The sequence below is a fragment of the Salvelinus fontinalis genome, chromosome 13 (assembly GCF_029448725.1).
Source record: "Salvelinus fontinalis isolate EN_2023a chromosome 13, ASM2944872v1, whole genome shotgun sequence".
In the NCBI taxonomy this organism is placed as follows: Eukaryota; Metazoa; Chordata; class Actinopteri; order Salmoniformes; family Salmonidae; genus Salvelinus; species Salvelinus fontinalis.
This window is the reverse complement of record NC_074677.1, coordinates 48,738,913-48,752,366: the sequence shown is the minus strand read 5'-3', so window position 1 is coordinate 48,752,366 and position 13,454 is coordinate 48,738,913. Positions and strand designations below refer to the sequence as shown.

The 13,454-nt window shown below is 41.4% G+C and overlaps 1 protein-coding gene and 1 long non-coding RNA gene across 5 annotated transcripts; one reads left to right on the top strand and one right to left on the bottom strand.

Annotated features, from left to right (window-relative positions):
* Positions 1-2,945: 2,945 nt before the first annotated feature.
* LOC129868838 (protocadherin alpha-C2-like) lies at positions 2,946-10,120 on the bottom strand. 4 transcript variants are annotated; one of them, XR_008761823.1, is made up of 4 exons: positions 7,446-10,120; positions 6,126-6,162; positions 5,410-5,454; positions 4,451-4,491 (listed from the first exon to the last, which is right to left on the bottom strand). XR_008761823.1 is itself a non-coding variant. In XM_055943120.1 (3 exons), exons 1-2 carry the CDS (start codon positions 9,897-9,899, stop codon positions 6,151-6,153), a joined length of 2,466 nt encoding a protein of 821 aa, XP_055799095.1. In that variant the 5' UTR covers positions 9,900-10,120; the 3' UTR covers positions 2,946-4,491; positions 6,126-6,150. The 4 variants fall into 4 exon arrangements, 3 of the variants coding, with proteins under 3 accessions (XP_055799095.1, XP_055799094.1, XP_055799093.1); XM_055943120.1 differs by lacking the exon at positions 5,410-5,454 and having other exon boundaries at positions 2,946-4,491; XM_055943119.1 differs by lacking the exon at positions 6,126-6,162 and having other exon boundaries at positions 2,946-4,491.
* A 208-nt stretch (positions 10,121-10,328) lies between these two features.
* Positions 10,329-11,948, top strand: LOC129868839 (uncharacterized). The gene is made up of 2 exons (XR_008761824.1): positions 10,329-10,380; positions 10,640-11,948. It is a non-coding gene; the product is annotated as an uncharacterized LOC129868839 (long non-coding RNA).
* The last annotated feature ends 1,506 nt before the right edge of the window (positions 11,949-13,454 follow it).

The window sequence follows — 13,454 nt, the reverse complement described above, 5'->3', positions numbered from 1 at the left end:
TTGTTTGTTTCTTGTCTGTTATCCATTAAATGTTCATTCCCTGTACTTGCTTCTCGTCTTGTAGCGTTGATCTTTACACTGAGACAGAGGGAGGGAGAGCAAGAGAGCAGAGGTTTGTTGGGGTTGGCGCTGCGTATAGAAGGTATTGACTGTTGTAACTGGAGCACTATGCAGAGGCTTGAATATGATTACTAAAATACTGGAGTGACAAACTATAGCTAGTATGCATTCAAGATTCATTCATTATCATTGCCCAAGATGGCATACAGTATGATGATAATAAAGTGTCATTCCCACTCTAGGAAAAACAGAGAGATTGTGTCGTGACGGAGCACGCCCCCAATCTCATCAATGGGACTGTAGTGGGGGAGGTGGAGAGCTTCAAGTTCCTTGGTGTCCACATCACCAACAAACTATCATGGTCCAAACACACCAAGACAGTCATGAAGAGGGCACGACAAAGCCTATTCCCTCTCAGGAGACTGAAAAGATTTGGCATGGGTCCATAGATCCTCAAAAGGTTCTACAGCTGTAACAATCAAATTTGATCAATAAAATGTATTTATAAAGCCCTTCTTACATCAGCTGATGTCACAAAGTGCTGTACAGAAACCCAGCCTAAAACCCCAAACAGCAAGCAATACAGGTGTAGAGGCACGGTGTCTAGGAAAAACTCCCTAGAAAGGCCAGAACCTAGGAAGAAACCAAGATAGGAACCAGGCTATGAGGGGTGGCCAGTCTTCTTCTGGCTGTGCCGGGTGGAGATTATTACAGAACATGGCCAAGATGTTCAAATGTTCATAGATGACCAGCAGGGTGACATAATAATAATCACAGTGGTTGTCGAGGGTGCAACAGGTCAGCACCTCAGGAGTACTGTTATTTTACTGCTGCTCTTAATTTTTTATGTGTCTGTTTTTAACCTAACACTTATTTTTCCACATTGTTGGTTAAGGGCTTGTAAGTAAGCATTTCACTGAAAGGTCTACACCTATTGTATTTGGCGCATGTGAGAAATAAAAATTGATTTGATGAGTTAGGAACTATTTTGTGCAAAGGCAATCACATCGCAGACACATTTAATCACAGAGACAGGGACAGAACACCCAAAAGTGAGAGGGAGTGATGGAGACAAAATAGAATGCAGGATGTTCATGATAATCTCCCCTCTTCTGTTATCACAGGAAGCGGGTGCAGTTGTCATGGCAACCGTTTCTTAGGTACTGGGTGGTCCCTAGCAACCAGCCCACTCCCATCACTCGTTTGCAGCGGACTGCAGGGTAGAGGCTCTGTGCTGTCATAGAGGAGATCATCCATCAGTGTTTCACTGTGCAGTGTGGTCTTTAACGTCATTAAGATAAGAAGAACATCGCCAGGAGAAAGCTGTGTTTCTACCTCCTACTTCCTGAATCTTAACCTCTCCCTCAGTTTAATAATCAATCTCCCTGATTTAGTATGGAGCACTGGAGTGAGAAACTGGTTTATCATCAATGCCTGATGATTTAAGTATCCGATCAACACCGATAACTTCAATACTGGCCTTCGGAAAGAAACTGACCCGTAGAAGCACAGCTCTGAAAGCTTTATTCACATACGCATTTACAAGCAGGACAATAATCAACAGAAACAACATTCAATAAAAAAATGAAGCAAGGCCATTCTCTCCCACACACTCTCTCATCTACCAATCAGCGTTGTGGGTTGTGTCCTCACCCACCCCCCCCCCCCCCCCCCCCCCCAACCACCTAGAACACAGGAAGTCCTGCAGAAAGGCAGGCAGATACAGTAGACTGTAGAATCGAAATGTAGATTCAAAATGCAGGAATAAGCAGTGTAGCCGCACAACAGAGACAGACACATCTGCATGATACTGAAGCAAGCAACACAAACACCCTCCTGTGCTGTCAAGCCAAGTTCAGAGATCACAGCAGATGTAAAAAGTATATTGTATTTAGAAAAACAACAACCACAAAGTACAAAGTAGATACACCGATACAGGTTTTAAACCCCTCCGTTGGTTTGAGCTTGAGTTCTCAGGTAACATCACACAGCCACTGACTGCTTAGGATGTTCTCTCCAAACTCCTGGGATTTAAGTTCATCCAGATGACATTTCATCCCTGGTAATAATCATGACTTGAATCTGGATTGAGCACCATTATCTCATTGTCCTCGTGTCACATGTACTGGTGTAACGCATGCCACCCATAAAGAGCACATGACGTCTGAATTCAGCTGGATATTTTCTGTAACCCAACTAAAGGTGTCTTTATACAATGCTCAGGCAGTATTTCCTCCCTACGGGCAGAGTAGGCAGAGCCCACATGTGTACCATAATTAGTGTAGCACCTCCCTCACACAATGACCTCACAGAGAGCTTTAACAAGGGAAAGAGATCAAGAGAGAACTGGAACATTGATGAGAACTACAGCTGCACTGCAGTTTGTGATAGATGAGTAGTGCAACCAGGTCTGGATTAAGTGCAAATAACTGTGTATAGGAAGAGCTTAGTGTGTTCCCATGCAACCTATATGATTGAGATATATATAGTAGTATTTAAGTACAGTATTGCATTTCAAATGAGATTGGATGGGTTGTGAGTGTTCGGCCTATGAGGTCATGCACTAACGTCAAAGGAATAGAATAGTGTTAGTAGCATAGTCTTTCTGTCTCACGCTCGTCTTCACAGTTTCTCTCTCTCCTTGTTTTGGCCTTTCCCTCCATATTGTCACGTGGACAGACTGTTGTCTGTTCTAGTTTCTCATTTCTAAGACCTAACGCCTTGCATTACATCTTTGCACTTTATGATCTTGCTGGGAGAACAGCTACTCTATGTCTATGAACACTTTGATACACTGAAAATAACATTTTGGTGAAATGCTTAAGCAGTGGAGTACTCCATTCAAATGTCATAAAATAATTTAGATTGTCTGTCTGTACACTGGATCAGATAAAATAATTGAATGCTGTATTATTGCACTACAAATATAATACAGTAGACTACACAATGCACTTGAATAAGTCACAAAAAGTAGCATTAAGAATTGTTAGGTCCAAATATTTAAAAAAACAACAACATACAAATTCATAAAACATTGTAAACTTTAAAAACATGTCCAGAGTATTGTATTGTATCATGCCAAACATACAATACATTTTGATTATACAATGATAAATACTTTCAAAAGTCACATTTGTTAAGTGAATATAGTAACATTTCTCATTTAAAGTACACATGGTTTCTTCCCGTAAACCTCCTGTTTTATGTTGATTTCTCCTTTAGCTGATTCTCTGAGGCTTGTTCACAGTGCAGGGAAAGTGTTAGTTATCGGAACCGGGCAGAGGCCTGCACAGGTAAGTTGACAAAACTCAGATGGAGGTATGATAAATTGTTGTAAAGTGAAGCCCTTTAGTGCTACAGCCATTCTACATAGTGTTTTCTAGGTTGACCGTCATATTGCACTGTTTAGGCAGGTAGGAGCTAAATCCTGGTGTGTCACTGTCCTGACTATTTCCTTGGACATGGTCTCACACAAAAAAAATGGATTCTAGTCTGTGCTTTATATAGATATGCTGAGAAGGAAATGTCTATCATCAAAATATACTAAATATAGTGCCACCGTCAAATGTGCTCATGAATATTTGAACTGTGAGAATATATTAACTCTGTCTGCAATGTGAAGTGGAGCAACATGGGGTACTTCTCTCCTACCTGGCTCATTGGATGACAGGTTTCAGGTATTGATCTATTTTATAGTAGCAACTCAACATGCACATCCAACACCATGTATCAGGAAATGAATAATTCCATACTATAGGTTGATGTCCGGAGCCAAAAACAAGGTCTAGAAAGCCAAAATGATGAAAAATGTTAAGTCTTATTTCTAATCAAAATAAACAAAAGTTCTTACCTACAGTGTGCACCCTACACATTCACAGATGAACTGAGATGGTTATTTCACCAGCTAAACGAGTTACGGAAGGCATTGGCACCATCATTCTCTTGTACATGTTTTTGTTGTTCTTTGATTGTGACCTCTCACACATACCCCAAAAACGCATTATGACATCACAATGAGGTACCCTCACAAGGACACGACAGAATATCCCTTTTGTGTCATGTTTTTCCTGGAGAGGTAAGGTAGGATTTTGGAAGATATTGAGTGCCTGCTCCCATGTTAACAGAGAGTGCTATGCATAAAGACCTCATGTTAAGTTCCTTTCTTCTTCAGGATATTTTCTAAATGCAAGTACCTGTCGATGTAGCCATGCAGATTCATGCTTGATGGAAAATGATGAAGGTAGTCTACAGTCTACAGGTGTGGTCGGTTCGAAGAGGGCAGAGGGTTGGAGGAGCTGCCCCCAGAGGTAACTGTTGGATCCCAGTGATTGAAGGAGGGGTGTTGGTGTCGCTCTTAACTTCTTTGAACATTCTCCAGCTGAATACCCCAGAATGAGGACATCATGGCAGGTCACTGCTGGCCCTGGAATCCTGCCAATAAATAGAAAATACAGTCAGCCAGTAGGAGGTGGAGAGAGGAGGTGATCAGCTTGATTGACAGCCTTTAAGGAGTCACAAATCATGCAACTGATAAGATCCCTCAACTGGGACCTGACTGGTTACTGCACCATCAATCAAACATGGGTGGGTGTTACATACTGAGTTGCTTAAACAATTATCATGCTCTGGATTATGTAGGGAGGTGTGCATGGTGAGTTCATCAAATTGTCTACATGGGCTATTTGTTCAAATCCTTATTTTATTATCCTCACAGACATTAGAAATCAGGCCAGATTACAGAATGGATCTATCATGTGCATCTAGGCCAGATTAAGAAGCAAGCAAGTGAAATTTGAATAAAAACCAAACAAATGACAAGAATAAGGAAACATGAAAGGGATATATGTACCATAGAGACATGCACATCACAGTTTGGGAGAGTGGGGGATAGGCAGGCTGGTGTTTGAGCTATTTTAGTACAAGTGTGTGTGTGTGTGTGTGTGTGTGTGTGTGTGTGTGTGTGTGTGTGTGTGTGTGTGTGTGTGTGTGTGTGTGTGTGTGTGTGTGTGTGTGTGTGTGTGTGTGTGTGTGTGTGTGTGTGTGTGTGTGTGTGTGTGTGTGTGAGAGAGTGTGTGTGTGCATATAGGGCTATTGGTACTATGTCTATGGAGGCCACATTTAGTCTGTGTGAGTTAGTCTGTGTTAGTTAGTTTGTGGCCACTGCCTGACACCATGCTGATCATAATTGAAATGTTTTCCCTTGTATTGGGCTAGTGATAAGAGGTGGTTACTGGGCAACAGGGGCAGAGCTAAAATATGTGTGTGGATGTGACAGAGGTGCTGGATGATGCAGCCACTGCTCTGAGGCAGGTGTACACACTGAGAACTCAGGACCAGGACAGTGCATACCTTAATCCTCTGCTTTATTCGTGCTTAGAGCTTTGCCGTGAGTCTCTGCCAAACAAACCACATATTGTCATTATTATTCTGACCTGGCAGCCACTTTGGGCCTAATCTCAGCTGTCAGTGAGTGATTAGTTTCCCGCTTTAGAGAGATTTCCAAATCTCATATTCATAGCTCACAGATGCACAATGCACAATGAAGGTCAATGGGAAGGAGGGTGTGCAGTGAGTGTCAGGGGAAGGGGACAGATGAAAAATAGAGAAAGGGAGATGCCAAGGTGCTGTCTAGAACCTTTAAGGGTTCTTCAACTGTCCCCAACTGTCCCCTTTGAAGAACCAGTTTTGGTTCCATGTAGAATCCTCTTGGGTTCCATGTAGAATCCGCTGTGGAAAGGGTTCTACTTGAAACCGAAAAGGGTTCTCCTATGGGGACAGCCAAAGAACTCTTTCGGAACCCTTTTTTTCTAAGAGTGCAGGAATTCATCGTCCTTTCTCTGCCTCCTCTCTGAGAATCAATGTTTGTCTGCTCTTTGCTGACATTATATAATCCATGCCCCCTTTTAAAAAGGACACTGAACTCTGCCTACACAGACCAACCCCACATCTGGGGTGATAAAAGTGACAATTAGAAAATGTATTTTAAAAAACAGGCCTAGAAACATAATCCTAGTTTGAGTTACACCAATCACAGTGCTCCTACATGTTACCAGCAACCAGCATACCTCCAGCTGTAGAATGGGCTTCCTTTCATTTTGAGTACTTTAGAATAGAAAAAAGAAAGGTTCAATTGTCAGCGTCCAAAACACACACACACACTTTTCAAAAACACACACTCCACTAATCCAATCCATCTCCTTAGTTTTCATGTCATGTCAGTACAATGGAGAGGACTCTGCCTTGTCCCTAAATCAAAGCTGAAATTAAAATGCCAGTTCAGTTCAGTCAGACAAGGGCCGCATCTTATTGGGCCTGCAACCTGAAAAAGAAAATGCACAAAGACCAACACACATCTACACAAATGTCATTAGAATAAACACAATGTCATACAATGTTTAGCCTACACTGACTTTCCCATGAATATTATACTGCATGAAGTTTAACTGTGAAAGAGTTCACTTGAGTCCATTCTTCTCCCCCGGGTTAGTTTTATTATTACACAAACCCCAGGCCTGGTTTTCAATTCCCTGACCTCAAAGAGTTGTAATGTCTGAGACAACAGCACACAGACAATCTTGGAAAGCCATTTTTTGTTCTATATTAAAATTGCATGAACTGCAAGCAAAGAATGAAAGGAAGAGGCAGTAACATGACTTGGGAATTAGCATGGCTCAATGACTTACGTAAGCCATCGGAGCCAAACCCCAGTAGAGTGAAAGGCAGCAGGGCAAATTAAAAGCAAATAAGTATTTCTGTTAATATCTACAAAACACACAGCAATAGACTGCCTGTGTTCAAACACCACAGGACTAGAGCAGAGCATAACACGATAAAACCTGCTGACATCCCATAGATCCTTAGAGAAATGGGGTATATTTAACAAGCCAACCTCAAGCATCCTCTAATTGGTAAACCCTGGTCAGAGAAACAGTTCTAAATAGTACACTAGCACAGTCTCTGTTCATTAACTGGAGTGTGTTAGTAGAAGGCTGACAGCTGCACTGAGGCGACACAGGGTCTGTAGGCTCCTCCTCTAAGAGGAATGAATATGACATTGTGATGTGAGTCAAACAGTCACTCAGTCTGCAGGGTGCGTAGTGCCAGAACATAGAAACATGCAGAGGCAGCTCTGGTCTAGAATATTTTTTCAAAGGGGCAAATAATGTTCTTTGCAAAACGAGGCCCTGTCTGAATAATTTTTTAATGCATCCTTCATTCATGTAATCAGTGAATGCATTATAGGCTGAATGAAAGCAAGGCTACTGCTTTTATTAATCCACCCTTGTCTGATTTGTGATTACATGAAGGAAGGAGGAGTGTGCATTTCATATGAAGAAATACAAGAGGAAAACTGCTCCAGGCCTCCAGCTCAGAGGAGCACATACCTGTAGTGTGGATGCTCTTGAGTCGCTGGTCTCTGTAGGACCTGTGCTTCTGGGTATACTGGACACAAAGTAGCCTGCTCCCTTGGGTACTATAGGCTGTCTGACAACCACCTTGCCTTTCCTGGTCTCTGCTAGAAACAGGCTGTACCAGTAGGCATCACTGGAGATGAGGGTGGAATCGGCTATGGTGGAGCACCTCTGGCTGATAAAACTGTTTCTGCTGATCACACTGTTCCTGTTCAGACTGTTCAGATTCATATTTATAGCAGGAGGCATCTTCATGGGCTTTGGTTTCTGACACTTCAGCACAATGACCACCAATATGGTGATCAACAGCAGGAAGGATACTGAACCCAAACCGATGACCAAATAGAGATTTAAGTCTGTGAACAAGTCAAATTCTAAAGGCACCTCAGTAGTTTCTGAGAATGGCGTCACCATGTGTTCTACTGTTGATATCTTGATGGTAATTGTGGCCGAAAGAGCGGGGTCTCCATTATCTTTGGCGACAACAACCAGCCTCTGATGACGGGGGTCCCTGTAGCTGAACATTCTCGTGGTCCGGATCTCCCCGTTGTACTGATCTAGACTGAACAGAGAAGAGTCACTGGTCTGTAGAAGCTGATATGTGACCCGGGAGTTCTGTAATGAGTCTGTGTCAATGGCGATCACTTTGACAACCAGGAATCCTTTATCAGCGGACCTCGGGATCACCTCTTCAACTACCGAGCCCTGTGCTCGCCAAGGCGACACTATGAGCGGGGTGTTGTCATTCTGGTCCAAAATGATGATGTGAACTGTCACATTGCTGCTGAGTGGAGGTAACCCAGAGTCTCTGGCCTCTATGTGGAAAAGAAACTCCCTCTCCCTTTCAAAGTCAAAGGTCTTTAGAGCATAAAGGTTGCCATTCTCTGGATGAATGGAGAACAACATGGACATAGACGTGTTGATGATCTCCTTCTCCATGATAAAATAGACCAGATACTGGTTCTCGTGGAGGTCGGGGTCAAAAGCACTGAGTGACGTCAACAGTGCCCCGGGGACGTTGTTCTCCACAACATGGATTGTGTAGAATGACTGGGGGAATACTGGTGCGTTATCATTGACGTCCAGTATTTCCAAGGTGATTGTCTCATTGTCAAATAAGTGAGGTGTTCCTTTGTCTGTGACTATGAAAGTGATGTCATATCTTGGAATTGTCTCACGGTCCAGTGGTTCGGAAATAAGCAGAGCAAAGTAATCCTCCGAAGACTTATCGAGAATGAAGGGTAGGGATGCTTGTTGGTTCAAAGTGAGTTCAACTTCACCGTTGTCCCCAGAGTCCCTATCGCTTATACTGATCACTGCTATTAATGTTCCTATGGAAACATCTTCCTTGACCGTGCTTTTAAAAGATGTAATGGTAACCTCAGGATAGTTGTCATTCAGATCGGTAATAAATGCCATTACTTTACAATCTCCGGATAACGAATTCGATCCTTGGTCTCTTGCTTGAATATATATATCGAAACTGTGACTCTCCTCAAAATCAATCACATCCTTCACCTTTATTTCCCCTGTATTTGAATTTAGAGAGAACTTTTCTTGTGTCTTCTCGGATGTATATAACGTGTATGAATATGTAATCTCTGCGTTGCTGCCCTCGTCCAAGTCTGTTGCGCTCAACTTCATTACTAGAGTTCCAATTGGGGAGTTTTCAGTTACATTAATAGCATATATCGGCTGGTTAAAAAAGGGGGCATTGTCATTGATATCCAGAACCATAAGGATGATACTGGCTGTGGATGAGCGCGCAGGAACCCCGCCATCTGCAGCGGTTAATATTAAATTATGAACCGCCTGTTCCTCCCGATCTAAATTACTGTTGATAACCAAATCTACATATTTAGAGCCATCGCTTCCAGTCAGTATTTCAATTGTAAAATACTTGCTTTCGCTCAAATAGTAAGTCTTAATAGAATTCGCACCGACATCTGCATCCACAGCATTTGTCAAAGAGAATCTCTCTCCTGGAGCGGTAGATTCTGAAATATCCAATTGCATTGTCTCCCTTCGAAAGATAGGTGCGTTGTCATTTATGTCCATGATTTCAAGCTCAATGTAAAAAATACGAATGGGATTTTCAAGTATGACATCCGTTTTAAGAAAACAAGACGTTGTCTTGCTCGAGCATATGTATTCCCTGTCTATCTTTTCAAGTATGAATAGCTCTCCCGTTTCTTTGTTAATGTCCAAATATTTCTTAGTGTGAATGATGTCAAGCTTTGCCTTGCGTGTCACCAGAGCACGAACGTCAAGTCCCAAATCTGTAGCCAGGTTTGCAACAACGGAACCCTCTTGCATTTCCTCGGGAATAGAGTAGCGAGTAATGGGCAAAGCAATTCCCCACATCCCGCTGAATACAAAGAGAACCGTGGCGCACCTTGTCCAGACAGTTGCAATGGATAAATCCATTATTGCAAACCAAATATGGTAAAATATGACAGTACTTGTAGCAATGCGTTGAAGCCGAATACATTTACATCTAAACGCTATTGTTTATGTGAGAAACAATCGGTAGCCTTCTCTTCTGCACAGGGGAATTCATACCAAGCCTCCACGCGGTACAACTGCTGTGCGTTGCCCTCCCAATCGTGATGACGTCTGCTGACTAGTCGTAAAGGAACAGCGACATTGCGTGAGCTATGTGGAATTGTTTTGAATGTAACATTAACCTATTTAATCCTATATAAAAAACGTTTTCAGTCATAAGGCTCTAAAAATGTTACTGAATGATGTATCAATGCATTTCCAGCAAATATTGAAATAATAAAGGGTCTCAATGAAAGATGTGCAGTGTCACATGTTTAGTGTGAATTGTCACATGACCAGAGCTGTTTACTTCCTGGTTGCACCATGAGAGGAGGATGACTGCATCAAAGCTCCCAAACAGAAGGTTAGTAAAGTATGTTAACATAAAGTTAGGACAAAGATTTTTGGTACACATCATCTTTAGGGTTAGGGTGTCTGGTATTGATATATGCATTTGCAATTACTCAACTTTGTTCAGTGTGGTCATAGAATGAGTATACATGTTGACGGCAACAATAGTGATCGTCGGGATAACACAGTGCATCTAGGTATACATATAGACATACTGATACACATACATAGTTCTTGTTCTACCTAACTTTCTACTCTGTTCGTTCTTTTAGTTTCACTTTGAGTCAAGTTCTGGATATGTTGGATCTAGGTGACTGCCCAGACAAGGCATGCAACATTGTAGTTATCCCTCAAAATGAGAAAGATGCTGTCCTCAGTGATTGTGATAGCGATGGGTCAGATATGGACTACGGACAGGCCATTTGCCAGCCAGGCTGTTGAATGCATATGCTGAACCTATGCGAACAGATCATGACAGGAACAACGTTATCAGTGATGATGACCTACCCCTCACCACCCCCCTCCGTTGTTGATAATGAAGAGCCAAGGGTTTCTACAAGCCATAGGGGTCAGCCAGAAGAGCCAAGGGTCTCTACAAGCCATAGGGGTCAGCCAGAAGAGCCAAGGGAAAAGCTGCAGGTGGTCAAAAATAAAGATTGAGTGTTCAAACAATCGAAGAGGCCTGCCACTGATGTGATTCCAAAACACATAGTATACAGCCCAAATATGCAAAAGTTTGGCACAAAAACACTGAGCCACGGAAGGAGATCTCTACTGGCTGCTACTGTTGAAGATCAGGCAAGATATGACAAAGCTTCTCACTGGCCAATCAACACGATGCACCGGTTCCAGAGAAGTCGTCATTGTGACAAACATACAACCTATGCATGTGAGAAATGCAAAGTGCCACTGCACATTTAGTGCTTCAAGATATACCATGGACAGTAGAAAAGGAGAAAAGACCGAATGAAAAAGGGCTGAAAAAGACAAAAGAAAAATAGAAAAGTTGATAAAGGGTGAGGAGAAGCAGTACAACTGACTCTAGGAAGAAAATAAAAGTTGACGACAAAGACAATCAAAATGACTGAAATGTTTTTGGAACAGAAGGTCAATTGATTCAAGACATCCTGTATGACAGTAGGTCTGACTGATCGTAGTTCAAAACAGTGATGCACAAACTAATCTTGCACTTGGTTCTGAAGCTCTATGATATATACGTATATATAAGCACTCATTGTGCAGTGGCGCTTTTTAAATATATATATATATATATATATATATATATATATATATATATATATATATATATATATATATATATATATATATTTGTATTTTGTTCAGTGTAGGCCTCTACTTGAATGCATATTCTACAGGCTACCTCTATCCAAAATGTTACCTTTGTGTTCAGTGGGAATGAATCACATGACTGCTATACAGTTGTTAGTGAATGTTGCACTAAAATGTCACAATGACAATGTTACAATGAATATTGCACTAAAGCACAAGTTCAACTGTTACAATAAAGTTACAATATTAATGTTTCAATACATATTGAACTAAAGTAACAATGTTACAATACGTTGATGGTTGTTGTCTCTTTGTCTTTGCTCTCAGTATTCATATTGTGTTGTATAAGGGTTTTTGATGTGTAAAATAGTCACACTAGAATGTGACGGGGCATTCTAGTGGCAATGCTGGGGACTGCTAGTGACAGAGTTTTAAATGTGTTAATAACTGGGTTGGGATATATAAGAACTTTGATAACTGCATAGGAGAAATATGTTAATTCCGTATACATCCCATTATCCCACCGGTCACAATTGTGACCCGCCATAAAACACACTTTTTCACCTACTTTTCCATTAAAATTTCAAAAAAGAATGATTGATTACTTCAAAGGGTTAATAATGACACTTGATTTTGGATATTTTCATGTCTGGGAAAAATTCGGGATTAAATGGGTTGATGCATGTTTGCAGACGAAAATCTATATTTCGAAAGCCCTGTACACGCTCCTACTTGTTAAAAAGCTTCCGTTAAATTGTGATAATCAGCACCTCAAAGCTACAACTTGGCCTCTCCCTCACTTTATCGTCCTCCTGCGACAGCGACAAGCACGAGAACAGCGACAGGGCCTCTGAGCAACACTGATCTCGTGAAATAAAACCAATGCAAAAGATAAATAGAATAATACTAATCGTAATGTGATGTCAACGTCACAAGGATAGTCTGCGTCAATTCCGAGCCAACCTAAATTCAGCACCAAACCACATGAACTGCGCCACACAGTATCTCGATCTCCAAACAAGATTTCTTGAATGAGCAGCGCTGTAATTGCCAGAAATGGGATTATAAATAAACATGTTTCCATCCACACTTTTTATGTGACTAGTCATACCATATCAACAACAACAAAAATCACATTGTGATGGAAACAGGAAGTTTCGGTGCTATTGTATAAATGCCAACAGATTATTTGTTTGTTCGACATGGTGGGATCTTTTAGTGTCGGTTAAATTAATTAGGCGAGGAATGGTGGTGGAAACGTTGGTTATATTGATATAATAACCATTATATCGAAGTAAACTTGGGGTCACGCGATAAATGTTGTGTGGTCCTCCCACTACGACTCGGGAAAGCATGCAGTTTACTAGGCTATAGATGAAATAAATGATGATCAACTTCACATGCTGGTGAAAGTCCACGGTGATATTGATGCTACTTTCTAATAAATATCGATGGTCTCATTCTGGTGACATGATGATAGATGCTTGACTGCCGTTTGACAAATAAATGATATTCTCGCTCTTATCCATACTGATCTCATCATGTAGACTAGCCTACTCGCACAGCCTACCCACACTGTATCTGCGAGCTTTTGGCTAGAGCGCGTGACAAAACTATCTGTAGAGTTGAAAATGCGATGGAAACACATTGAACTTTAGATTTTTATACTTTAGGCCTACATCAAAATGTCAATGAAAAGGTACATTTTGTGTAGACTACATCATCATGCACAGATGTTTTTCTGCAACAAGTACATTTGCTGGAAACACCACTGGTTGAAAAATGCGTATATTTTCT